General features: G+C 38.8%; 1 protein-coding gene across 1 annotated transcript in view; it reads right to left on the bottom strand.

The window, feature by feature from the left end:
- The window catches only part of LOC122171134 (cytosolic phospholipase A2 epsilon-like), a 30,997-nt gene extending 6,071 nt beyond the window's left edge, over positions 1-24,926 (bottom strand). The window contains exons 1-14 of the mRNA XM_042838508.1: positions 24,900-24,926; positions 24,425-24,460; positions 18,901-18,973; positions 15,714-15,850; positions 14,893-15,024; positions 14,377-14,417; positions 7,952-7,994; positions 7,424-7,487; positions 6,212-6,354; positions 5,976-6,065; positions 5,261-5,298; positions 3,290-3,425; positions 1,330-1,466; positions 3-225 (exon numbers count right to left, since the gene is read on the bottom strand). Of these exons, the coding sequence (XP_042694442.1) occupies positions 3-225; positions 1,330-1,466; positions 3,290-3,425; positions 5,261-5,298; positions 5,976-6,065; positions 6,212-6,354; positions 7,424-7,487; positions 7,952-7,994; positions 14,377-14,417; positions 14,893-15,024; positions 15,714-15,850; positions 18,901-18,973; positions 24,425-24,460; positions 24,900-24,926 (1,320 nt within the window). The remainder of the gene's footprint in view (positions 1-2; positions 226-1,329; positions 1,467-3,289; positions 3,426-5,260; positions 5,299-5,975; positions 6,066-6,211; positions 6,355-7,423; positions 7,488-7,951; positions 7,995-14,376; positions 14,418-14,892; positions 15,025-15,713; positions 15,851-18,900; positions 18,974-24,424; positions 24,461-24,899) is intronic.
- Between the last annotated feature and the right edge of the window lie 1,610 nt (positions 24,927-26,536).

Here is a 26,536-nt window from a genome sequence, read left to right as displayed (position 1 = left end):
ACCTTATCATGTAGCATGGATTCAATGACAAGCCCCCATAAGTCTATGAAAGACGTGTTACGTCCTTCTTTAACCCTCTCCATCAGGTCATTGTAGTAGTACTTCAAACAATCCAAGGAAAAACAGCAGATCTTGTTTTTTGTTACTTGCTTGCGAGCTTCCTTGATCGCCTCTTCCAGATATTTTTCCGACCAGTCAGCATCTTCATACAAGTTTGCCATTGTCCTGAAGAAACATTAGAAGAAAATATGAAAGAATGCTGTGGTTTGACTTCAGAAGACATTTGTGCAACGCGTTTGCCTGTTTCACTTCTTATAGGGTTCACAACTGAAAGCTAGATTCTCCTGAAATCCTTTCATTTTGAGAGCAAATACATCCTCTCCTAAATTTCCCTAATTTTGATGACAAGATCTTGTGGGTTCAAAAATAGCATAAGAAATTCAAGAAAAAAAAAAATAAAAATCTGGCAAGACTACTAAACAGGTCCCCAGAAAACCCTACAAGTTTGCCCTAGACTTAATTTTTCCCCTAATATTGGCTTCTGGCTTCTGCCTGTGATAGCACTAGGCAGTACTTGAAACACATCCTGGACAATCCCTATTGTTCACCTGAAATCACAACGCAGACAAGTACACTGAAAACTCTACATGCATACAGATAAACTGAAAGAATACCTAGACAAACTTGTCATTAAGTTTTGCAGTGATTAACTCAACGCAAAAACTGTCTCCACTTCCAACAGAGTGTAGAGGAGTGAAACTGTCTAAAACCCATATAAATTTTTAACAGTTATTTACATTATGACATCAACTGCTGTATACCCACTGGGAGAAGCAAGCATTTATAATTAGCAACAACAGTTGCATTCTGTCTGAGGCTGGTAACTCAGCATCATTTGTTGGACCATCTTCAACAATATTAATTCTACTAGCCCCAAATACGTCTTTTACCAGAGGAAGATGCACTTTAAATCCAAAATGGAAGTGAGATTAACCAGCAAATGGCGGTCATAAATTCTTCTTCCCATCTTTCTTCAATTTCCAGTCTAAAGACAAATTCATTGCATTCAGTCTAAGGTATAATTGATAAAATGTGAAAAGGTAATACAGCATTTACATGAAAATATCAGTCACAGACTGTGTCAATGTGGTGATGATTGATCTCTTATTGAGAACATTTGTTTCTTTGTTCTAAGTGAAAACGAGATATCACGGGGAAAACAGAAATGCTTTTGATTTACTGAGTGCATTCATTATAAACTGACAGTGCTGTACAAACAATCAACACTATCAGCAGAGAAAACATACAACTTATTAAGGCAATCCTCACCATGTGGTACCTGATAAACCACCAATGTAAGAAATGCAGTCTAACAGATTGAGTTTCTGGAGCCCCAGTAGGCTGCCATACATCGCTGTCAGTGACCTCGTCCCGCCCCCAGTCGTCGTGATGGCCACCACTGGCACCTGTCCAACACAGCAAGGCAGAAAGGCAGAGAGAGCCATGTGTGTATTAGAGACAAGACATTGTAATGCTGAAATTAAGTAACAGTTTAGATGCACTGATGTAAGCAATGACATCACTTTGTGCAAAAGGATGTGATGCAAAAAGCTTCTGTTGCCACCATCTGACTGACAGGGGAAGCAAAGTTCATGTTTTACCCACCTGGATTGGGTGGGGGGGAGGCTATTTACTTAATATATAATTGGAAATCAACCTCATCACACTGGAATTCTTCTCAACATGTATCATTAGAGGCGATCATAAAAAAAAAAATACAGGATTTGCCATGGTAGAGCTGATTAAGGATCTGTGATTCTGCCTCTAACAATGATCAGTGTCTCAGAAGAATGCAGAGCACCCTGTAATCAGCCAAACCGCCCAACAGCCAAAGCCTTCCTGACCTCAAGCCAGCAATTACCTCATGTCCTGAGGCACAAGCATTGATAGGGTTATTTATTTTTCCTTCTTAAATTCCAGGTGCAATTGAAGAGACTATTCTTCTCTTAATCTTTTCCTAATCTAGTATGCCATTTGCTTCCGTTAACATCTTCCATGCTGTTTGGGAAATGTTTACACCTTTCCGTTATTAACTTCTAATTTCATCAACAGATCTACTGTTCTTAAATCACTGAACAGAGCTTGAAGAAAAAATATTTCTCCCATCCCAAAAAATTCAAAAAACAGTTCTACCCTACACTTGCTATGAGCTCAACCTCTAGTTGAAATTACAAAATAATTACAAAATAATAAGGAAAAAATCTTAAAAAAGAAAAAAAAGAAAAAAAATACTTAAAATCAGAATAATTTCAAAAAATACATTTTTTTTTCTCTTTACCTTTTCCAATCTCTTTCAACATAAATTAAAATGCTAGTGATGGCTTCGAGCTGAAAATGTTTTTTAAGAGTTTACAAGGGAGATATTATCAAAATTTTGAGATTGAGTACATGAAAAGCAGATCCAGAGTAATGAGTTCTTTTCAAAAGTGAAATTTGGTCTTATCATTTCGGTCTTATCATTTCAACCATTTGCCCCAAGAAACCATAGACAGTTAAGTAAAAAGTTTTCTATTCCTTTTCACTGTCAGCTAAAGAGGATTCTTGCAATTGTTATGTTCAGAGTTCTTGATTTTCAGCAACGTAACTGGGTTTAAGCCATTACAAAGCTTATGATTCAAATGTGGAAGGAAGAACAGGGATTACAGTGACAAAGCTCAATTTATAATCAAAAGTTTCACCTATACATCTCAACTGTGCTACAAGATTCAATCTTTTTTTTCCAGCTGGACAGTTTTATTCCAGTAAGCATTTTCCCACATTATCTTTTCTGCTACAGACTCAACCCAAAACACTTTTAATTCCCATATCTGAGAAAACGTAGCTTTCTCATCTCAGAATTTTCAGGAAAGCTCTGAACTCTTCTGCAGGAAAGCCTTGCCTCTGCTACTGAGCTAGACCATGCAGTTTCCCAAACAGCATCCCCCTACTTTCCCATGTATGCCCAACAAAAATATTCCTGCTGAGACCCACGAGCAACATCAAAAATTATCAGGAATGGGTTAAACTGGAGAGCTGTGGAGAAGTCTTGGAGTCTGTAAAGGCACATCCTGCTTTCTCCATGCTGCTGCAGAGACCAACCACTGCTTCTCTTGGTTACCTCTTGCTCTAGACAGCAGGCCTGCTCTAGAAAAATATTGTTAACTAAGCTGCTTTATTATTTCTTGTCTCAGTTTGTGAGCCAAGCTCTGATTCCTGGAGAGAAGTTGCCACCGGGGATCGCATGGCTTGCCTCATGCTCCTTCAGATCCTCCTCCAAATTAAGGATCTTCTTCAGAGCAGCAGCAACATATTTCTTTCTTTTCAGCAGGAAGTCTTGCTCCTCCCTGCACAGGCTGTACCCCAGACGCACATCCAGATCTCCTGAGCTGGAACAGGCAATGGGGCAAATCAATACATGCGTCAGCTATAGCCAGTATCAGGACCTGTAAGGGGAAGTAGTCTGCAAATTCCATAAACAAACATTGCCAAGTCTGCACTGAAGTTGAACAAAGAACAGAATAAACATTTCTACTGCCAGCAAGAGGTAGCAATGATAAGTTTCCAAGGTACTTTAGATCTCTTGTGAATGGGAGCACAAAAGTAAAGATACACGGGCCAGAGAAAGATCACCAAAAAAGGGTGGCTTTTTTCTGTATCCATTCCATTCTATCACCATGACATCCAGGAAAACTCAAATGACACCAGTGTTGTCTGTTCTCAGGTTTAGTCAGCTCACTAACATCTGAAAGCAGAGGTCCTGTCAAGATGTGTAATGGAGCCTGTAACTCAGGACAAGTCCCACAGCATCACATCGCTCTGGTCAGACTGTCTTATGAAATCCAGACAGCACTTGGAAAGCTTTACAGAGCTGTCTGTCTTTGCTTATGGAAATGTGTCAGATAAACAGGTGAGTAGCACTAGGCAGTTTGTGTGATGCCCAGAGTGAGTGTGTTTTTCTCTGCAGCATTCCGTCTGTATTACTTTACGGTGGTCTTTTCACCTGTGCTTACAGATAAGCTCATTCATAGCTATACAGATACTTAATGCCTTTTACCAGTGTGATTTCTAGCTAAGCATTTATGAACTTAATCTTGCAAATATATGACTATCCACCATTTTTTCCCTGTGAGCAGCCACGCTGAATTTTATCCCTTGAGAAATGTTAAGCACAGGCCAAGGGTTTTGCAGAAGAGAAAGCACAAAACCAAACAGCAATTAATTTTTTGTGCCTTCCCAAGAAGCAAATTTGCTTAGTACAGAAAACAAAACACAACAAACAAACAAACAAAAAGTGTTCTCAATATTGCTCAAATCTTTTGTGTCACACCACCCTCTGGTGGCCACAAATTCTATTCTGAACATACCTTCACTAATGCCTAGGAACACAAAAGTCTGAAGGGTTGTTGTTAGTATTTTCTGCACTCCAGTAAATTTGGTACATGCCAGATTAACTTTGAAAATAAAATAAGGTGATTTGATTGACCTCCTAAAAGCAAACAACTGTCCTAGAGGTAGACAAAAAACTCTAGCACTTCTTGTTGTTCACTTGCTAAGTCTCTAGGATTTACACTTCAACAGATTTTGTAATGGGCTGAGATTGAAAAGGAGGCTCTCTTATCCATGCCCTACAGTTATCTACACAAACTCCTCCTATGCTCTGTAAATTGATGTTACTTCCCTTTTGCATGTCACCCAAGAATAATAACTGTGTAAACAGTATCAAGTTTTCATTTGTACCATAAAACCTCATTCTCTTCAGTGTTATCCGTCATTGGCACCAACATGTTCCCATTAACTGCTAGTGAGAGGTGCATCTGGTCAGGTCCCAGTACACATTTTGCTAAGTGAAGCAGGAGAAGGAACATTTGTTGTTTTTCTAGTGACTTTGCATAGTCAAAGAGGGATAGAGTTTATTTAACCCATTAGATCTGACTATTGATATAAAGTTAATATGAAAAAAGCATAATTTTATTCATGCCTAAGAATGGCGGCTGTAAAATAAACTAACTTACTCTGAAAATAAAAACGTAGAAAGACTCAAACTTATATTGTCTTGCATGACCCTGTAACCACAATAGACTTGTACTTACCTCGGGCACCACCTGAGTACAGGACAAAACACTCACGTGGTAAGTTTTCCTCTCTCCACTGTCTAGAGAAAAAACCCTAGATAATTGTTTACAGTAATCCTGGACACTTGGATAAAAGGAGGCTATCTTACCATTTTCTTGATGTCAAGTACAACTCAAAGGATTGATCCTAGAAATGAAGAAAACAAAGTTAATTGCCAATAAATTTTAAAAATAGTTATCCCCTCCTTTCAGCTTAGGTAAGGAATGAAGTTCTCAAAAGATAATTCACATGTTCGGGAGTATTATTTTGGTACAATTAAACAAAATCTGTTCTGGAATCGAATTCTCTCTTATCTAATAAACCTGCCTGGGACAATGAACTCACACGTAACACTGAGCATGCACGCTTAGAGCAAGAACCACCAAATAGCCTCATTGAAAAATATTACAAATACTACAAAAAATGTTACAAAACATTACAAACCATTCTCTTAACACCAACATTGAGGTAAGATCTGAATTAAGCTCATATTCTGAGCTGCCTTTTAATTAATAGCCATTGTGAAATTATTCTAATAACAAATTATGGAACACATGTGCGTATGGCCATTTTATTTTTTTCCCTTGAAACTCCTTCTAATTTTGGTATGTAGATTTGCAAAGATTAAGCAATTACTACAGTGATTGCTACCATCTGTTTCATGAAAGTGAATATGACAACCTTTATTATTTTTAAACACTTTCAGCAAATATCTATATAATCTAACGCAGCAATTTTTCTCTCTTGGTGACCTTATTTCCCAGCAGGACAAAATTAAGAAAAGTTCTAAAATATTTATTTCAAAAATGTTCTCGAGCACTCACCTCTTCTACTGTTACTTCCTTCTGCAAAGGGAGGGAATTCAGAGGAAAAGAGAGGACTCCATATTCCTGAGTTCCATTTTTGTCAGCCAGCTGAAATAATGTGAAAAGCAGCAGGGATGCACATGAAAAGTTTGTAATCTCTAGCACTTCTGCTTTTAAGAAGACTGGTTGTCTTCATTTTTTTTTTTTTTTTTCTGTCACAATGGTTAATTCTAACATACAGAAGAGGAATGTACCTCTTCTGGTAACATGATGTCCAGTCTTGTCTGGTCATTTATGATGCAATGAAATACAATGATCTGAAGGCTGGGTTCATAGCCCAGGGAAATCTTCTGGCTTCCTTCATGGGATCCTTTCACTGTGAACATAAGCTCCTGATCTAAATATAAAGGCAGGGAACAAAAATTAATCTAACTATTCCAAGCAAACATACATAATTGATAACTGAAATACGTTTTTACTCTGCATGCTTTTTGTCTGATTTTTCTTATACCTCAATGATAAAGTAAACTTTGGGTGGCCAAAATAAATCAAAAACTAATATAGAAATACTTGGTAGACCTTGGTATAAGTCATTAATAAACAGAAATCACACACTTTTGAAATGCTATTATGTTATTATATTTCCCATGAATAAGTAAAAGAGAAACTTAGACTTAAAGGAGTGTTAGTTCAAAGGAATTTAGGATTATTCACATTGAACAAAAGATTCGTTTATTTGTTATCTGCTTGTTCTGGTTCATCTTGCGCATTGTTTCAAATTCAAAATAGTGCAAAATAATTGACACATGCCTTGTGTCATTACTCTTCCATGAGAACTGTGTCACCAAAACAGAAATGGCCTTGAGTATGCAGAAACCTTGGACATACTCAATCTCAAATCAAGCATACAAAATAAAGTTTTTTCTATATTAAAACTTTTAAAAAGAAAAAAAACTTATAATTTTAAAATTTACTTAACAATTTTCATATCGAGCAAGTAATAGCTAAAGAGAACACCATTTTTTTTTCCCAATTTTTTAATTCACAGAATCATAGAATCATAGAATCACAAGGTTGGAAATGACCTGTAAGATTATCTAGTCCAACCTCTTCTCATTACTATTGCCACCACAAACTAACCCATATCTCATAGCTCCTCATCTAGGCGCCTCTTGACCACTGCCAGGGACGGCAACTCCACCACCTCCCTTGGCAGGCCAAGGTGTAGATGGCATTATTTTTGCATCAGTTTAAAATTTGCCATGTACCAAACCAATTAACCAAATACTTGATTAACTTGAATTTCAACACACACATTTTTTTTCCGCAAGACAGAGCATGGCAAAACTAAGTATTATGTGACACAGCTAGAGTAACATGCACAACTGATCATTAATTTTTCAACATCTGTTATAAGGACTGAATCACAACACAAAAACAATAGGTTAATGAAGCAATAACCTCACTTGTGGATTGCTGCTTCAGCTTCCCTGTATCCACTCTGACCTCCAAACAGGAAACCTCACGAGCCTGTAACAAGAGAGGACAAATGATGATTAAGAGAAATGTAAATGTCATTGCAAGTGATTCATAGTGTTCTTAACCAAACCCTCTAGCTGATCAATGGCAACACAGCTATTATCTATTATTACTATTAAGAGATAATACTGACATAGCATTTTTTATGGGTTGGAAAGTAAAGAGGAACAACTCATGAATTGCTTTGAACTTGGAGAGCCAAGGAAGTGAGGAAGATGAGACCTATTTAAAATAATAGGAGTCTTGAGATACGGGACTCTAAATAGAGCATTTTATCACTTTCTTCATTAACTCCTGCTAGTATGGGGCATAATGTAGAAACAGTTTGTAGGAAACTACCCATCAGTGCCTTCCTGTTGCTGACAATACAGTGTTTGGGACATAACTCAGTTCTCCAAGTTAGGAGTACGTACAGTTGTTATACAGGCATAGGAAAGATCGTAAGAAATAATTACCACTAGCACTCCATTAGTAATGATGCCATCAGGATAGTCCAGACTGGAAAATAAAATGGAAAGAACATTTCAGATAAATATTTTCCCCCCACCAGTTTGACACTTCCAACTTTAATATTCATTCTCAATTCAGAAATGTTTTAAATCTGTTAAAAAACAAAATTCTAGCAGACTGACTGGTCATTCCATCCTTGTCCCATGATAAAATATGAAGCATGGTTTTTACTTATATCATTTTTCACACTTCCTTTAATGAAGTGTTTAACACAGAATATAGTGAGTTTCAGTTGAGTTGGAGCCATTACAGCTATTCTGATCATTTTAAGCATTACACACTTTGGCCTAAGTTATTGTACCAAAAAAAAAAAAAAAAAAAAACAAACAAAAAAAAAAAAACCAACCACTTGCTCAGGTTACCATAGAAGTATGAAGACAAAGACACTCACATCTATTAAGGCATTTGCAAGTAGGACGTGAAATTTTAATAAATTTTAATATATGCGCCATATGTCGATGTGTTTCTACTTAACCATGTAAGGGCAGAAATTGGTTCATATACTGTAGAAACTGATTTTCAGATTCTTAAATACTTTTTCCACCAAAACCAAACAAAAAAATCGCACCACTAAAAAAAAATAACCAGGCAGCTCCTCATTAAAACATATGTAAAATCATAAGACTTTTGCACCGACTCCTCAATCCAATGCAGAAAGTATGAGTAATCTATTCAGACTTTTACAAGTTATTGATTATACATACTGTAATCTCAAGTGTATGACTGTGTGAGACATGTACCACATCTAAGCAGAAACCATGTATTAAGCTTCCATTAAACTCAGATCAATTACATTATTACCAAATTTATTAGAATATTATCACAGACTATTAGAATTTATGAATGAAAATAGCTTCATAGAATTTCTCATGACAAAGAATTCTCACAGAATTTCAGACCTGATAAACAACTTAAAAGTTTCATTTTCAAACCAATGTTTTCCTTCAAGAAAAAAGCAAAAACGACTGCCACCACAACAATTTGGCTAAATGCAGCAAACTCAGGAAAAGTTACTTCTTTCAGAATCTTGAAGGATCATCTCATATTGAAAGATTATGTTAAATGAGTTCAAAGAATATCAGGCACAGAACATACTTACATGTTTCTATCTGTAAGGAAAATGGATATTATTGCAACTCAAGATTTCTTTCAAACTTGTCCACTTATTTGTAGTTAAACCATACATGTCTAATAGTGTCACTATACTCATATATTTCATGAAGTACTGCAAGGAAAACAGAGAAACAGCTGGACGGATAATAAAAGATTTCAGCCTGCATATGCTGTTAAGACGAACATGGAAAAAGAAGGAAAAATGCCTCCTGATGGAGGTAAGTATCCAGAAGAGTGTAGTATTATTTGAGTTCTTGGTATCAACAAAGAATAAAGTTAAACTGAGATCCAAAGCATGACTTTCAAACCAGGTGGAAGAATTTGAACTGTTGCACCAAATGACTCGGAAGACACCTGGGAAGAATTAGGACAGCACAAGCTTTGAGCACTGCCAGAAGAGATATCCCTTTAGAGGTAGAAGCTGTGTGGCCATTATAGTAAGGAAGCCCAGTTGCTGCCATTTATTGCTTACTCTCTACAGTGCACTTTCAACTTTTAGATGCTGAGTTTCAAGGCTTCTGCCATTGACTGAATAGGACATACATTATTATTTTAACCTGATGACCTGTACATTTGTTTTTAAAAGAGCAAAGGCATTCACCTTTCTTTGAAGCTTTGGAGATCAAACACAGAGGAGCTGAGTGTGGAAGAGTTCTTAGCATTTCTTCTGATTGGGACCTTTGAATATTTTACCTATACTTGTGTACTGAATAACATCCATTTATTGACTAATTTGTTAGTTAACATACACTTACTAGCTATCAGTTTCCCTAACAAACAGCCTGCTATCACATGACTCTCATTACACACAGTAACACTTCTGTCCTGTCCTCCATCACAGTTTGTAACCTTTGTGGCCTTTATAATGCAGGTCTTGGCTTTACTAAGGCAACTGGGAGAACAGTATGGCCTGCAGCAGGGAAAGCCAGGAACAAAAACCCTGGACTTCTTTCCCCACTAAATATCTATCAAATGCGGTAGCCAAGACTGATGGGCTTTGTGACCCAGTGGATCACCTCCCATCCTATGCCTCTGCAACACAACACCTGCTCCAGATCAAACTCCCTTTTCCTCCTTCCATCATACCTGGTTTATAATGAAGCAGCCAATACTGTTAGGAAATTAATGCCACTTGGATTCTTACGTTACAACTTCAATTAAAGTAGACAACCATGTTCTGTTTCACTGGAGAGTCACTTTTAGCTACCTGTGCACGAAATCATAATTCTTTTGTGTCAGATCCAGCTGCTCCCTTTCTCTTTTTAGTGGCATCTGCATATGATAGGCTACTTTTCTGATGACCTGAGAGAAGGATGGAGGATGGAGCTATTTCAATTAAAAAAAAAAATGTATTAGCCTCAAGAGATTCATAGGCGACTACCTTCCTTGACTTAAAACTTTTGTCTCATGTGCTCCTTGAGGACTTGAAACTTCCTGACACAAATACATATAAGAACAGTACACTACTCAGCCCTCAACAGACTGAGATTCAGCCCACTCAGTTTCCCCAGCAGCACCCAAACCAAACTGAAGACATGATCTGCTGCTCCGAAGACACACAGGGAAACTTTCTCAAAGCAACACAGCAGAACTACAGAAAGAAATAAAGGCTTTTATTTTCTAAAAATAATCTGTTTGCCATAATTTAATAATTAACATTCAAGTTTTATACAACTTTTTGTACATCTATTTACATTCATTTGCACTAAGTGGGCTTAGTTTTAAGCACTGTCTTTCACATTTAGGAAAAAAATAAGAGGAAAGGGCTGAGGTGAAAGGCTGTGTAAGAGTAGTCCTTCATTCTTCTAAGAATTGTTAGAGATGCACCTCCTCAACTCAGGATATCTGAAAGATAGAAGGAGACCAAAAAGAAGATCATCAGACCCGGAAATACTCTGGGCCCCTCAGACCTCTCCTTGGAAACTTGAAGTACCTTTTAGTTCATCAGAAGTCTATTTGTGGCCACTTAATCACAGGCCCAATCTTCAGTAAAAGTCAGAAGGGAGAGGGATGTTGAGGGAGCGAAGCCACCGAGTCCAGCGAGACTCAGTCTCCCCAGCAATCCGTAAGGGCTCATGCTGTCGCTGGACCCTACCAGGGGAAACATGAGGGAGAAAGCCTGTGTTACTATTGGTAATCACCACAAAGTAACACAAAAAGCACTAAGACATGCAATTCCACAATCTGTGTACAATGACCTTACCTTTTCTGTCACTGCTGCTCAAGGGCAGCAGCTCTCATGCCAGCTGGGCTCATGCTATGGGCCCATAAAACACTGGATGGGTGTTTGCAATCCCTTTTCTTGGTTGCTGGTGAAAAAGTACTTGGAGGAAGGAGCATGCCTTCCTCTCTGTGCCGTTAGGATCAAACGTCTGGCTCTCAGTGCATGCCATGCGTAGTGGCAGCCAGAGATGTATGTTTGAAAGTATTGCAGGCAATGGAACAAGAGTGAGGCAAAACTAGGGAGGACAGTCACCATGCAGTTGTAGAAACCAAGCTATCAAAGCAGAAAGTTTTGAACAAAACAGGAACAAATACCAAAACCAATTTCACACACTCCATTTCTGTATCAAGAAGGAACTTTTGCAATAGTCTTCTGTAAAAGTAACCCAGAAACAACTTTTGCAGTAAGGCAAACAAAAATAGGAGTGACAAAGCCACTATCATAGGTGCAACCCAGGAGAATTATTTGGCCTAGAATTACATCTCCTGTATGATATTATTCATGTGAAGTGTTGGAAATGAAGAAGAGGCTAATATAGTGATTTTTGCAATTGGTAATCTGTAAAGTCTGCGATAAAGACAGGAAAGAAATGGCAAACTAGTTCAGATGAATAGATAAAGTCAGACAGTATAATAATCATTTCCAAGATAAACTGCCAAATTAAAAAAAAAGAAAAAAAGAAAGATGTTTTTTAAAGCACGTTCTCATCATAATACAATTTTTTTAGAAAATATTACACATGGTAAGCTGTAATTATGAAAATTATCTCTAATTCTGTCAATACTTCTCTAGTGCAGTGATGCTTTTGGGACAGGTTAATTCTTTAAGATGACTGCTAACATCACAAGAAGAGGAGCTTACACAGCCCTCTAGTTGGTTCTCTGGCCACTAAATATCTTCTTATCTCATTTTGAAGAGATCTATTCCTCAGTACTTTCCTGCAGAGCTTTATCATGCCCACCCCATGAGCTTGGCTCAGCAACCACTAGTTTCCCCTCAAATTTCAACAGTCAAACCTTGATTCAGGGAGCCTGGCTTCAGCAAAGAGGTCTCATCTGTGATCTCTGACTGCACATCTTTTCTGCGTCTAAGCAGGGAGCCAGCATCACTAACATCCTTCTGTCTATCTACAGGGTAATGTCCCCATTTTTTTCCTGGATGCTGTTCCTTTTCCTATTTGAAATTCCCCATGTGGGTGTCTCTCTCAATCAGAAGTTTCAAAGCACATATTATGTTCCCCAGGGCTCATTTTACCCCTTCCTGAACAGCCAAGGATTCTTGTTTGGCTGCCTTGCCAAAACCTGCTGAACTTGTTCAGCACAGGAGAGGCCGCTTTGGTCCATAGTTTACTGGTGACCCATCCCAGCTACTTCAGTGTTTCAGATCTCTCTAGCTTATCACAGGTAATGCAATCCGTAGTCTCTAATTTTAGTGCACCAACCCTTTCATTCATTATTCCTGACAGAACACTTTTCTGTGTTGACAGAAAAGCAACAACAACCAAACAAAAGGCCGCCTCAGTATTCTTAGCAAGGGGGCTCTCTCGAAAACTATTTTTAATCATCTCACACATTTATTCCAGACTCAATTGATAGGCAGAACACCATCAACTTTCATGCATGTGCAAGAAACATGAATGAGGGATAGCAGGGGAAACATTTATCCACCTTAAGAAGCATATTTCCCCAAGTGTTTTTCATCTTTCCAGGCCTGCTGGATCCACTCAGTGACATCCCCTATCCCAAGTGCAGCAATTTCTCCCCTTTTCTCTGGAGTTCTTCAGGTCACAATTACTGCATTAGTCACTGAGTTACCATGCTATGAATAAAATGTGGATTAGAAGCGTTCTTGTAGCAACTAAAATCTCTCTTCCTTGGGAGTGCTAAGGGTCCTTTTTACTTGTATAGTCCCCAACGATTTTTCTTCAGTCAATAGAATTCTCAGATTCTGCAGAAGATGGTTTCTCTCTGACTTTATCTACCTAACATGCCGCTAGGAAAATGCAACTAGGTGTAAGATTCAAATAACAGTTTCCACACACAGCCAGCTCTCACACATTACATCCTCTGCACCCATACATGAACCCACCTGCCCAGACCTCCCTCATCAAAACACAGAATTATCAAGAGTATAATTCTACACACCAAATCCATAAACCATCCTACAACTGGGAAGACCTTAGTCAGATCATTTGGAATATCTAGTGGAGCTCCTTCCCCGTTGCTGTTACTGATTTCATGATACCCTGAGCTGTAATAGGCACATTTGTCTTCTGCCAGTTTTGGTACACAGTAAACAACAAACAATCCAGACTGGTAAGTTTATATGACTTGTAATAAGAGATTCTGGGACTATTTTTTATCTCTGAAAGTTCTTTTGCTTGTGCACATAACACTGTGCTACTGCTCTTTCTCCGCAAGTTCCTGATTTCCCTTCTGGAACTAATATCGCACTTTCCAAATTCTTCACCAACATATTAGCATGATGATCCTCCAAAAACACCCTTAATGCCTCACGAAGGTCCCAGCAATACCAGCTCACCTCTAAGGTTGTTTTAACAATGCTTTCAGTCCAACAACACATATCACATATAATTGATAGCAGAAATCTTTTCAAATAACTTTCCCAGAGTGATAAAGCATACTACAGAGATAGATATTGTCCTGCATCAGAGTGCCAGAAAAGGGTCAATACGAGATACCAAGGTATAGCATTCCTTTTTCTAATCGTTAAAGTTTCTTTAATATTTTAACTTGTACTTCCTTCTATGCTAACCCAATGAGGAAAAGAGAACTGGAGGACATAGGTGCCCAGGAGGCATTAGTCATGCCAGACAAAATTTAGTTTCAGATATGTAAATCATAAATTCTGAAATTTAAATTCTGAAATTCCAGTTTACTAGACTTGAATGAACACATCTAGACACTGCTTTGGAGACTGCGGGTTGAAAAGTGCTGTCACAGATGAATAAGCTTTCCACACTACTTTTATACTGAATATGACAGCTTATACAGAATGTAAGAGTCTACTCACGTGTTCTGCAATGTGAACTCCACCTCCAGCTCCTCGCGTGCCTGAAAAAAGGAAAAAGCAGAAAGAAGAGTGTATTTCTTAATGTTCTTCACGTACACAAGTTTCATATCATAATAAACATATTTATACTTGCACTTGGAACAGTTCCCTGAACATAAGAGTAATTTGCAAAAGAAAGAAACTTCAGTGTCAAATGAAGGTATTCAATTCTGAAATACTGAAAAAACATTTGCTAAAACTAATATTTTGACATCTAAATCACATACGAGCATGCAGATGTATTATTTGCCCATTCTCATAAAACAGCCATTTTTCACATTTCAATTCTGAATGCAAAGAATTAGCTGTGTTATTATTACAAAAGTTCAAACTGGTGTGGAACACTGCTATAGGGATTTAATTATTTCTGATAACAACAAAGAAATACAGTTCAGTGAAACTGTAGGGAAATGCTATATTAGGATATATTTTGGTGGAAGAAAATTAGTTTTCATGCTCACTGATTCCATTGCTCACCTGTGGATTCAGTTGAAACTTCACTCGAACAGTACGTCCTACACTAAGTTTATCTATGTCAAAGAGAACCGTGCAGAGTTCATCATCCCTGGTGACTGTGTCTTCATCACAAACCTTCAGCTCCAGCACATTCTGCAAAGAGACATTAAGAATATTGTGGTTTTCTTTCAATACTGTCTTTCAAAGAACTTCGTAAGGCAGTAAAACCTCAAGACTAGGCTTTCTTTTTCCCTCCAATTTTTGAAGGAAAGAAGGAAAAAGGACTACAAGAAACACAAAAGGGAAGGGGATTTGGGAGCATGGGTATTGAACAAAAAATGCATATACAAAGAAGCAGATTAATCTGTCATAGAGCCTAGGTGATATAATTTGCCTCACATTTGCCCTGGGGCTTGATTTGATAGAATGTGTGCTTGGGGAAAGGAAACAAGGAAGGCACGTCATGCAGAACGCTCATGAATTTGTTGTAAATAACTGTATTAAATGCTGCTGCATTTGTTGTGTGACCTTTGGCTCTAAGCATATAGAACGGGCACAGCTGTTAAAGGATTTTCTTTCCACCATACCTAGAGCTAACTTCATGTTTATCTTCTGTGTGATCTTTATCTTGGGTTTCACTTGTATATGTTAGGACAAGGAACTGGATACTGTGGACATTTTCTGCAGGGAAATTAATTGCTTTTTATTGTTTCAGAATAGTAGACATCTAAGTACCAAACTTACCAAGGAGGATGCAAGCAACAGTTGTAGTTGCTGTAGCACTGCAAGATGTACTGACTACATGCAGGTAGTGAATAGTGAAAAGCATTTATTTTCATTACCTTCACTCGTCGGTCAATCTTGTAACAGAAAGCTTCATTCCAGACTGGATTTTTGCTGTTCCTGATGGTTCTGGTCCGAACCTTCTCAGACGAGGCAGTAGGCAACCACAGTGTCACATAGCAATCTGAAAGGGTGACTGCATAACAAAAAGAGCAGTGATGATGTGTCTAGAGGAAGAAATACTGCAAGTATCTGTTTATCACCAATAAGACTGAGATAACACCATAGGGGATTTTTCCCGAAGCATGTAGATTAAGGAATAAATAGTACAATGAAGTACTCACTGGAAAACAGAAACATTCTTGCATGTTTGTCATGCTGATTCCCACTTTTTAATCTTGGTCAAATTATTTCTCTTTTAAAACATTACTCTTTATTTGCAGTAGCATTTTCTATAGATGCACACCTATCCATGCTGCAGTAAACTCCATACTCATGACTGCTCAATGACTGGAGCAGGAAGTAGTTTAACACTACCAAAGCCAAGAGCATCTATCAGTATATGCCCTGTCCAAGGAGCACTCACATCAGAGCAAAGAGATTTGTCTTCTTGTATGCTCTCCTCGTTTTTGAGGGACTTAAAAGTAGTCGAAAGCCTTTAGCCAAGTGATTGTTTAAATGAATGCAGTTTTCTTTTGGTTTTGTTTTTTTGGTTTTTTGTTTTGTTTGTTTGTTTGTTTGCCAAAAGGTTTCATTCCTCTGTTAATCCTTATCGCAAATCACAATGCAGCAATTTCATTTTGATTAATGTTTGACAATTTTTAGAAGTGGTATCTTCCTCAAAAGTTTTCATCGTTATGTTACAGTTTATCCTATTCCCTTCTACTACCCCATCTGCAGACTGACAAATCCTGCCATCACTCCTATCTGGAAAAGAAAGCGCCATCAGAGATGTTAGTTCCTTCCATATTCTAACCCCTCACACTCAGATGGAAAATTGCCAGAGAGCAACTTACAGAAAGTTGGTACAGGATGCAATGACCCTGGTCTCATACCTAGAATGTATTACGTATTCTTCCAATTTCATGTTAGCAATGCTTAACAAGTCATTTGGTTCTCAGAAGAACTCTATGAGTCAAGAGGTCAAATAATTCAACCCCTAGTCAGTCCCTGCATCACCCAAAATGTGTAGCAGTGTTACTGTGTCACATTAAATACAATTTTCTTCCTGTTATTTCCTCCTTATCTTTCAATAACAGTTAAAGAATTGGGTTCTTCTAACATAATACTTTGCTGAAGCTGCACCCTCATCACACAGTTAACAACACTACCTGTAGTCTGAGGGAGCTTGGTAACTGCCGTGGGAAGCACAGCGTATCCAGGTGGTGCCTAGACCAGCCCTGATCTGAAGGACATGACCAATCAGATCTTCAGCAAAGGCACAAGTGTAGGCAGATGGAAATTCAAATGGTTAATGGTGATTAATAGTGGAGTTTCCATTTTCAAAGAGATTGACACACACCAATGATTTACTTCACTGTGGCAATGTAAGGATTAAGCAATTAAGTACATTGAGAAAACCTGAATAACTTGCCCAGGATTCCACAACACAGCCAGAACCAGGTCCAAAGCACAGTCCAAATTACTAGGCCTATACCCAAATCTATTAAAATTATCTTACTCTGGAACAATAGTAGGGTAAAATATGAAAAAAACACTGGAATGGGGAGCATCGAAGTTTAATCAGAGCAAAAACAAAAGCCAAAGCAGAGCAAAAAAGCATTAACTTAGGATTGTAACGAGAAGCATATCATTTGTATTATAAAATTAGACGGAAAATTGATTTCTTCCTGCAGCCTAAAATACTGAGGTTTCATGGAAAACGAAAATATTTGGATTCTCAAATGCCTTTTCAGTGCCTCAGAACATGTCCTTCTGGCTACAGACAAAAAGACCTCAAATTATTTTTTTCCCCAAATAATTATGTTTTCTCAGAAAACAAATTTTCTGCAAGAGAAGACACTCTTGCTTAAGAATTCTCTGCCAAATATGCTTTAAACAAACCTGTGGAAAACCATACTCAAGTTCTGAATTTGGGGCATTTTAAGGGAAGAAATATACGATATGCATCCATTCTTGGGACCAGAACACAAGGAAATAAGCCAATATGTTGTGACAAACAAACCAGTTGGCTTCATGAAGAAAGGCCATACTATTCACTGTGGCAAGCAATGATTGTGAGTAATTTCTTTTCCTGTGAACAACCACAATGAATTGAAGCATAAGCAGGCAACCTGCTGGAGTACACAAATGCACACACAATTGAGCATGCAGGTTTGCAGGTGCAATTGCAGTGACTACCCACTCAAATCACCATGTAAGCATTTGAATAGCTATTTTTTGTTAAGTAAAAATGCAGTGCATACAAAGCCTACAACTATCAAGTGCATGTCTATGAAAATCAAAATACATCTTTATCCTCTAAGAAACCTAGAACTTCACAACTTATAATACTCTTTAGCTTTGCAAATAGTATTTGTGACAAGGCAGATACTATGGAAATAAAAGTTTGATGATCTGTAATTTCTAGAGTAAAAAGCATCGAGACATAAACACCGAATAGAATATTCTTTTGGAGAAAACTGAAGACACCCAATAAATAAGTACACTAGTATTGCACTGCAGAAAACATAGGATTAAGTAATATAGAATACCATGAGTGAGTGAAACAAAGATTTGTTCTCTGATAGTAAGTGTTCATTCAAAAATAATCTTGTTGCACAATTTCCACATGTTCCAACAACATTCTTCCTTTAAGCAACCATTTCCAACTTCTGACAAGCTTTCTCTACTCTCTACCCATCACACTAGATAAAATCCTAAACTATACAGTACACAAACTAAAATGCATATTTGGTTTCCTTAGAAACTGCTAAGCTGCATGAAATCCTGAGAAGACAATTAATTTTGAGACACATTCAGCGTGATTCTGGTGAACATAATGTTGACGATGCACTCTAAAATAAGTCTCATACAACGAGGCATGAAGCCTGAAATTGAATGCACCACCTTGCCCAGATTGGACTCTTTATACTAAGGTGCAGAGAGCAGTACTTAGGACGACAGTAAAAATAGAACTTACAAACTTATAGCAATACATTTCAGTATTCCCACACGACTTGAGGACAATAATGTTGACCAAATAAGAAACTATAAGCAATATTTGACAACTACAGAAGTACTTACGCAAGTCTGCCTTCCGGACATTCCTCAGCCTTAGTATTTTTACAGTAAGCAAGTTGAAAGGAGATACTGGCCTCTGCAGAACAATTTAAAGAAAAAGAAACAACAGCAAGATGAATATCAGTCTCTAGTCAGACTTCTGCAGGCTCTAACCTTGAAGTATTAAGCACGTGGATAAAACAGATTTTAAGGTTGGGCTATTATCAAACTAGTTGAACTATTTGGAAAAATTATATGTATTTTTGGCATATAATCCTTTCTAGATCTGATAAAGAAGGTGCAGATTTCAAAACTACATGAGGTGAGAACAGCTGTTGAGTTCAGTTTGATAAGAAACAGTTCCTTCTAACTCTGCTTCTCTACTATCAAAATGAGCCTCCTTACATCATGCACTTTGGTGTCCTTGGGTCTGGAATGTAATGGACTGCCTATGGGACTCTAATAGCTGTCACATTTGCTGTGCAAGTAGACCAGAAATGCTACTGAGAGTCAGGAGATATTTCTCATGAAGACACTGATCTACAGCCCTGGTTCCCAGCAGAAAACTAAACTACTCTTATCAGTGACGATCCTGGGAATCAACTCATAATTCGCTATCAGGTACCTTCAGCTCAGAAATTTTTATTTTATAAAACCTCATAACTTCTATGTACTAAATTAGCATGTCACCATGTTCCTTAGGCTAAAATTGAACTTCCTCCCCATTTCACCTTTGAGATGACTGCTTAACATGTTTCTCTGCTTCTCCACTCCTGCATTAACATCTCCATTTCATAGGTACCATTGTTCTTTTCAAAACTGTTGCATGAATATATAATTTCACTTAACACTTTCTTAGAACTGATATTGAGCTTTGAGTCTACTGGTTCTATGAAAGACCAAAAACAGGTTTTTTGTGCCTCAGAATGTCTAATCTTTCCATCTATGCCAGTTGGTAAGAAAATGTATTAATTTTACTCATAAACTCTCTCACGCCTGCATTCATAGACATAATACACCCTAGTAAAGTGAACACATATTGTTCTAACACAAGCACATGGGTTTTATCACTTTGCACCTGAAGTGTTTGTATCAGCACAAGAGGCAAAAGTAAAAATGATTTGCTGACATTACATAATCAAATGTATCTTATTACTATTCCTTCACATATTATAGGCTTTGTTGGACCATGTCTTTCCAGTTGCAGCAGAAATCTTATCCTGTAGAGTTTCACAACACTTGGACAAAATTAAGCAAACAGGACAATAACTTGGCAATGGACCCTATTACAGTGTAATAAAGCAGATCTACATCTTCACCAACAAAGCCCCTGGCTTCTCCAGCATGGCAAAAACCTCGAAGAAACAACCTGGCTAACACCCTTCCCTCTTCCCCCTGGGTTAGCAAAAGGCCCATGAGGAAATCAGAAACAACAAAAATACACAATGCTCAGACTTTAGAGTTGAACTGACAGAAGAGCTTTCCTACATGCATTAAGCATGAGGGAGACTGACTTTTTTCTTCTAGTACCTGAAGGGGGCCTACAGAAAAGCTGGGGAGGGACTTTTTATAAGGGCATGTACTGATAGGATGAGGAGAAATGGTTTTAAACTGGAAGAGGGTAGATTTAGACTAGATATTGTGAAGAAATCATGAAGAAATGGTGAGAAAACTGGAAAAAGTTGTCCAGTAAGGTTGTGGCATTCAAGACTAGGCTGGATGGGGCTTTGAGCAAACTGATCTAATAAGAGGGGCCCCTGCCTATAGCAGGGGGGCTGGAACTAGATAATCTTAAAGGTCCCTCCCAACCCAAACCATTCTATGATTCTATGATTTTTACATTGGCAGATAACGATAGGACAAGGAGAAATCACTAGAACTGAAAGGCGAGAGATTTAGATTAGGTATTAGGAGGACATTTTTTACTCAGAGGATGATGAGGCACTGGCACAGGCTGCCCAGAGATCAGGTGATGCCCCATCTCTGAAGGCATTCAAGGCCAGTTTGAATGGGGCCCTGGGCAGCCCAAATCAAATCCTTTTATGATTCTATGCATTAAATATAATTGGGCACGACAAAGAACGAGTCCTAGACCCAAGGATCAACAACCAAGGCTTGCCTATCCCTGCCACACACACTGATGTATTTGTTACATGTATACATGGTCCCTACTCTCTCACCCAAAAAAATCCTAAGTGTCTTTGTCCTCAATAGCACAATTTTAGCAGAAGATGTAGAGAATACCTTTCCCCAGAAAAGCTAAATCTTGCATCTCTTGAATACTGAAGAATGGGCATGAGTAGAAAAATCTCCCATTGCAGCGAAGCGCTATTACCACTAGGCTGGATGCCATTTTTAGGAAATAAACTTTGCCTTTTTCTTTAAATACCAGGGTCTAGAACTCTGCTTTGCTTATCCAGTGGGTAGTGGTTTCTTCATTCAGCCCTAAGTAGCATACAGAGGTAGGATATAAGCTGTAACTGCGTCCCTGAGCTCAGTTTTCCCCATCAGCTGGGTGTGCTTAGTTACATGGTTCCCTTACCTGTTGTAACAATTCCCATACCAGTATAACTCACCAAATATATGGAATCTAACTCTGCAAATGTATTGAATCAATCCCCAGTGCTTAACTCAGGGTTGTGAAGACTCAGAAGTCCAACATTATGTCTCCTAAATGTAGGTGTTGGAATGCTTTGTCAGATCCAGATCACAACAACTTACAGTCACTTGGAAAAGAACTCCTGAGAGGCATATCTTAAACTGCATCCTTTGCTGTTAATGACTTAATGTTGTTAATGCTGGCAATGATTTCCACATGTTTCCCTTTAATCTGATGATGACCGTATCACAGGCTGGGTGAATTCCAAGGCCAGAAGCTTCCCAGGTCAGCTATTACATGCACTACAACTTTCGGCTTCTGTGTTTATTTGGTCTGAGACCTGATTGTTACCTCATAAACCGGAAACACAAGCCAGGCATTTTAATAATCACTGTTGAAACTACTTAAATATATGAGATTACAAACACAGGAATTGGTCACCCTGTCCTACGTCAGATAAAAGTCCTGTGGCATGTTTGTGCAATCCTGACATATCTGTTCCCAGGGAAGTCAGTGGCACTGTTCACATGTATTGCTCATCCATATGAATAAGAGCTGCGTAAGTGGACCCTAAAACTGTTCTATTTCAGTAAAATTCCTTCTGCACTTCTAAAGGAATTGTTCTTCAGGGGACTAGAAATACATATGATATTCTTGAGTTAAATCAAGTGAAAAGGCAATTATTAAAACAAAACAGCGTGACAGATGTATTTAGAGCACTGCCTTCTTTCCTTAGCTTTCTCTTTGAAACAAAATAGAAGACTCATCCCTATACTAAAACTTGAGAAGACCAACAAAGAAAACGCTCAGCCCTGTCAGAAAGCCCAGCAGGACACCAAAACGCACATCATTGCCATGGCTCTGGCCTCCATCAGGTATGTGGCACCTGCTAACTTCAAAGAGCTATGGAGCCTCAGGGGCAGGCAGGATTTCATTACGTTACCATGTCTGCTACCTCAGGCAAGGTCAGATGTATAATAAACACTTTCCTCGCACTGTGCATTTTATATTTATTTCACCCATTTTAAAATATCCCATAGCTAGTTCATGTTAAAAGTTGACAAAGCTCACTGGGGTTGACACAGAATAAAAACAAATGGACCAAGGCTTTATTCCTTCCAAGAGCTATGTAAAACGTGCATGGCTCAGACTGCCATTTTCATGTGTTTTTCACTTTTTCCCCACCTGCACTTCCACAGCATTCTCATTAGAATAAATCCAAAACTTGGAAGAGAAACTGAGTCTAAAATTTGCACAGTTCAGCATGGCTTTCTGTAAAGACCATGTTGGTCCATGTTATTTTGATATGATACAGTAATTCAAGTAATCAAAAAAGTTGGGTTTTTTGTTTGTTTCTCTACATTTTCCCACCAAGTACCTTACATTATCTTTTTAATTTAAGTGACCAATTCAGTTTTGATCATAAACACATAAACATTCCATGAATTATCCTGACGCTGACTCGTAATGAAAGCTAGTTTCCTTATAGAGCTAGAGTGGCATAAAACATCTCAAATGTTTGACATCCACATATTTATCATCACAACTACTAATTGCCTTGGCCAAAAAAATATTTTAAAAAGTCAGGTCCTTAATGATCTTATTGCTTGTTCTTATTTTCCTTTTTCTAAAACGGCAAGAAAAAAAGGGCTCTGTGTCCTACTCCTTATTGTATTTACTATATTCAGTTCAGCTCTGCCACCCTAAATACTGTAAAGATGAGAGGCGTGACCTAAGGCCAGAGAACTGTACAGCTCTCACCCCTAGAGACCCATTTGTAAAATGAAAGGCAAATTAAAAAAACCAAGTTTGATCCTGTCAAACAAAGGATTAAAAAAAATAATTTGTGATGTTAGCATGCTTCCTTCTGACTGTGAGATTATACACAGAAGCCTAAACATCATTTTCACAGCCACTTTTTAAAGAAACATTGCAGTCAAAGTCTTGTTTGACTATGGCATTTCACCTTGGAGGAGCATAGACAGCATCAAACGGCTCTCAGTCAAAATCAGATATCAGATACCATCACTAACAGCAAACCTTCATGAGACAATGACCAAAATCACCACCATCTGGGAGAGCCTCACCGCAGTCTCCCACCACCAGGATCATGCGCAATCAAAGCTCAAACCAACCAGGCTTATAAGCCACCACATCGCCAATGCAGGGCAAGAGCACCCAGCCAATGGCAAATATCTGAAGACAGCCCCATTCTGCTGCCACTACCCCCGTTCATCAGCTCAGAACAGCAGCTAATCTGACATTTTCCTTTATGCTAATACTTATCAACCTGAATGTCTGCTAATTACTCAGGAAGTTTTCATTTGCCGAAGAATGCATCCTCAGGTCCATCTCAACAGAATACCTAGGGTTTGGTTTTTGTTGGTTTTTTGTTTTGCATTTAGAGCTTTGGCACTATTTCTACTGTGAGGATAATGAATCTGGAGAGACAAAATAAGACACATTCATTCCAGTTTTACATGTTCTGAGGCTGAATTTTTAAGCAGTTACGCAGTGAAAGTTAAGTTATATGAGAGGTATATACTCATATAACTCAAATGAGAGGTAACAAAAAAAAGATTACTACAGCACTAAGAAACATTGAAACATCCACTTACACAGAAAGAACAATGCAAGAGGCAAGTTTCATCCAAAGAAATCAAAATATAATATAAAAAGGGGAAGGAATTGAAGATTCCTTCAATTGAAGGAATCAATTGTTGAAGAACAAACCTGCCCAGATATAGCACCGCACCAACAGCACCAAAAGCATCAAAAAAGTAAGGCGATACTTCACCCCCAGAGCTGAAGCTGCAGCTTAACCTTTCAGCATTCCGTAACTAAGCCAGCACAGTTTTCCCCTGAGCCACTGAATTCCCAACATTTTTCTGGTGCTGTACATTCAGCACTGGACAGCATTTAATGAAGGGGCAGCTAATTACTACCTACCGTTCTCTCCACTGGCGCTGAGGTGCCCGTAAATGTCTAGGAAGAACAATACAAGGCAAAGTTAAAAAACTAAACTAAATGTTCAACTTTCATTTTAGGCTGGCACTTAAAAACATCTCCCATTCAAAATCTGATTCGGGGCCATGAGTATTAATGACAGCCATTAGGTGCTTTACTAGTCACCAAACCCATGTCAACAACTCCATGGAAGCTTCTTGCTTTCTTGACATGCAGCTTTTCCTTTCAGCAGGCACAGCAAGTGATGCTGCTAACCTGAAAACGTAACTGGAAAACAGACATGCCACAAGGTTCTGCACAATGCTAGCCTAGGAAAACACTCCTTGCAACCCTAAGATCCAAGGAACAGCAACCCTGCCTCCTGTGGCTTGCCCATACACCTAAAACAGCTTGTTCTCAGCTATGGAAAATTAGAATTCCACCCACTTTACACCTGCTAAAAGCTTCTTTCGCTTACCTCATTTGAACTTAAATTTGATCCCATTGCAGCCCCAGTTGCATCTAAGTTCAATGATAAAACACACCAAGCTGTATGGCTGGCAGGAACTCCTCATGCATATTAGGGGTGGAGGATTAGGGATTTTATGACCAGGTTCTCCTGCCCCACCCCTTTGTTATTCCCAGTCATTAGGCAGTCCCCTCCCTGCTTCCTGCAGCCTATTGGAGCATGTCAGCTGAGTCAGCAGAATGAGGAGATTCCTTTTCTACCTACTTTGTGTTTCAGGGTACACTGAAACCCCTGTCTACCTGGGGGTTTCTACAAAATACTACTGCTGTTAACTGTCTGTTACTTACTAAATCACAGCTCTCAGCCGCCCTACCACAAAGCTACCAAAGTACTGGGAAGAGATCCCAGAAGCTGCCTTCCATACCCTGAACTCTATCCAGCACACGTAGCAGCAAGCTGCTCAGCAAGGTAAACTGACTTGGTGCTTCAGCTAAATTTGCAGCATACATGCTCTTCTAACATTATTTGGACATCTCTGTGCTAGCCTTAGTGACCTAACCACATGCTCAGTATCCTTTGCCTGGATATTTAGTCTATCTGCAGGAAAAAAAAAAAAGAAAGAATCATCACCCAGAAAAGTTTGCAGTTATGTGCAGTGAGAGAAAATCAGGAGCTACAAGCAGTAGGAGAAATCTGGGGGAGGAAAGGTGAGGCAGGAGCGGCTGTGCTCAGTGCATGGGCCCTGGGAGCACAGCCACTCATTCAGCATACAAAGGGTTCCTGTGTGTGCCCACTCACAGCAGCTCCAGCTGGCACCACAGCGGAAACATCTGGGTCCCAAATGCTTCCTGGTGCCTCTTTTTGATAGGACAAGTGTGAATGGCATTGAACTAAAGAAGGTAGATTCAGGTTAGATGTTAAGAAGAAATTCTGTGCTCACAGCAGGGTGGGGCACAGGCTGCCTAGAGAGGTTGTGGGTGCCTGGAGGTGTTCAAAGCAGGTTGGCTGGGGCCCTGGGCAGCCTGATCTGATGGGTGGCAGCCCTGCCCATAGCAGGGGGTTGGAACTGGATGATCTTTAAGGTCCCCTCCAACTATGCCATTCTTTATTTCTATAATTTACTTAGTGTGCAGTGACTCAGTGCTTGTAAGGGCAACGTATTACAGGAGCCCTGCATTAGCATGTGTCTGTAGGTTGGCAAACTTTGGAGTGTGTGACATGAGATTCTTGCTCTGCCACTCTCCTTCCTGTCTCCCTGCTTGATGACAGGGGGAGGGTAGTACTAGCGCTTGCATCACAGATCCCAAGTAGGGCACAGGGCTTGTGGTAAGGAAAGGTTCGGTATCCGAAACGTATTTTTAAATCAGCCCCTTTCATACTGATGGATAATCCACTTCTTCCTTAATTTCTGCCTTTGTTACTTTATATCTGTGTTAAATGCTTATGAATAAATCCAGGCGGAGCACTCACAGTTGAGTATCATCCATTTATGCTCTTGCAAAACTAGTTTCTCCAGCTTTAGAAAGAAGAATGCTTTTCTGGAGAAAATACAGTATTAAAAAATAAAGTATGAATCTGCTGCCATGAATAAATAAATAAACCACCACACATTATTGATCAAATGAAAGAGGATCAGTCATTCAGCT

This window comes from Centrocercus urophasianus, unplaced genomic scaffold, assembly GCF_019232065.1.
Source record: "Centrocercus urophasianus isolate 14NV4802_14NV808 unplaced genomic scaffold, USGS_Curo_1.0 seq_818, whole genome shotgun sequence".
Lineage (NCBI taxonomy): Eukaryota > Metazoa > Chordata > Aves > Galliformes > Phasianidae > Centrocercus > Centrocercus urophasianus.
This window is presented reverse-complemented; position numbering and strand designations above follow the sequence as displayed.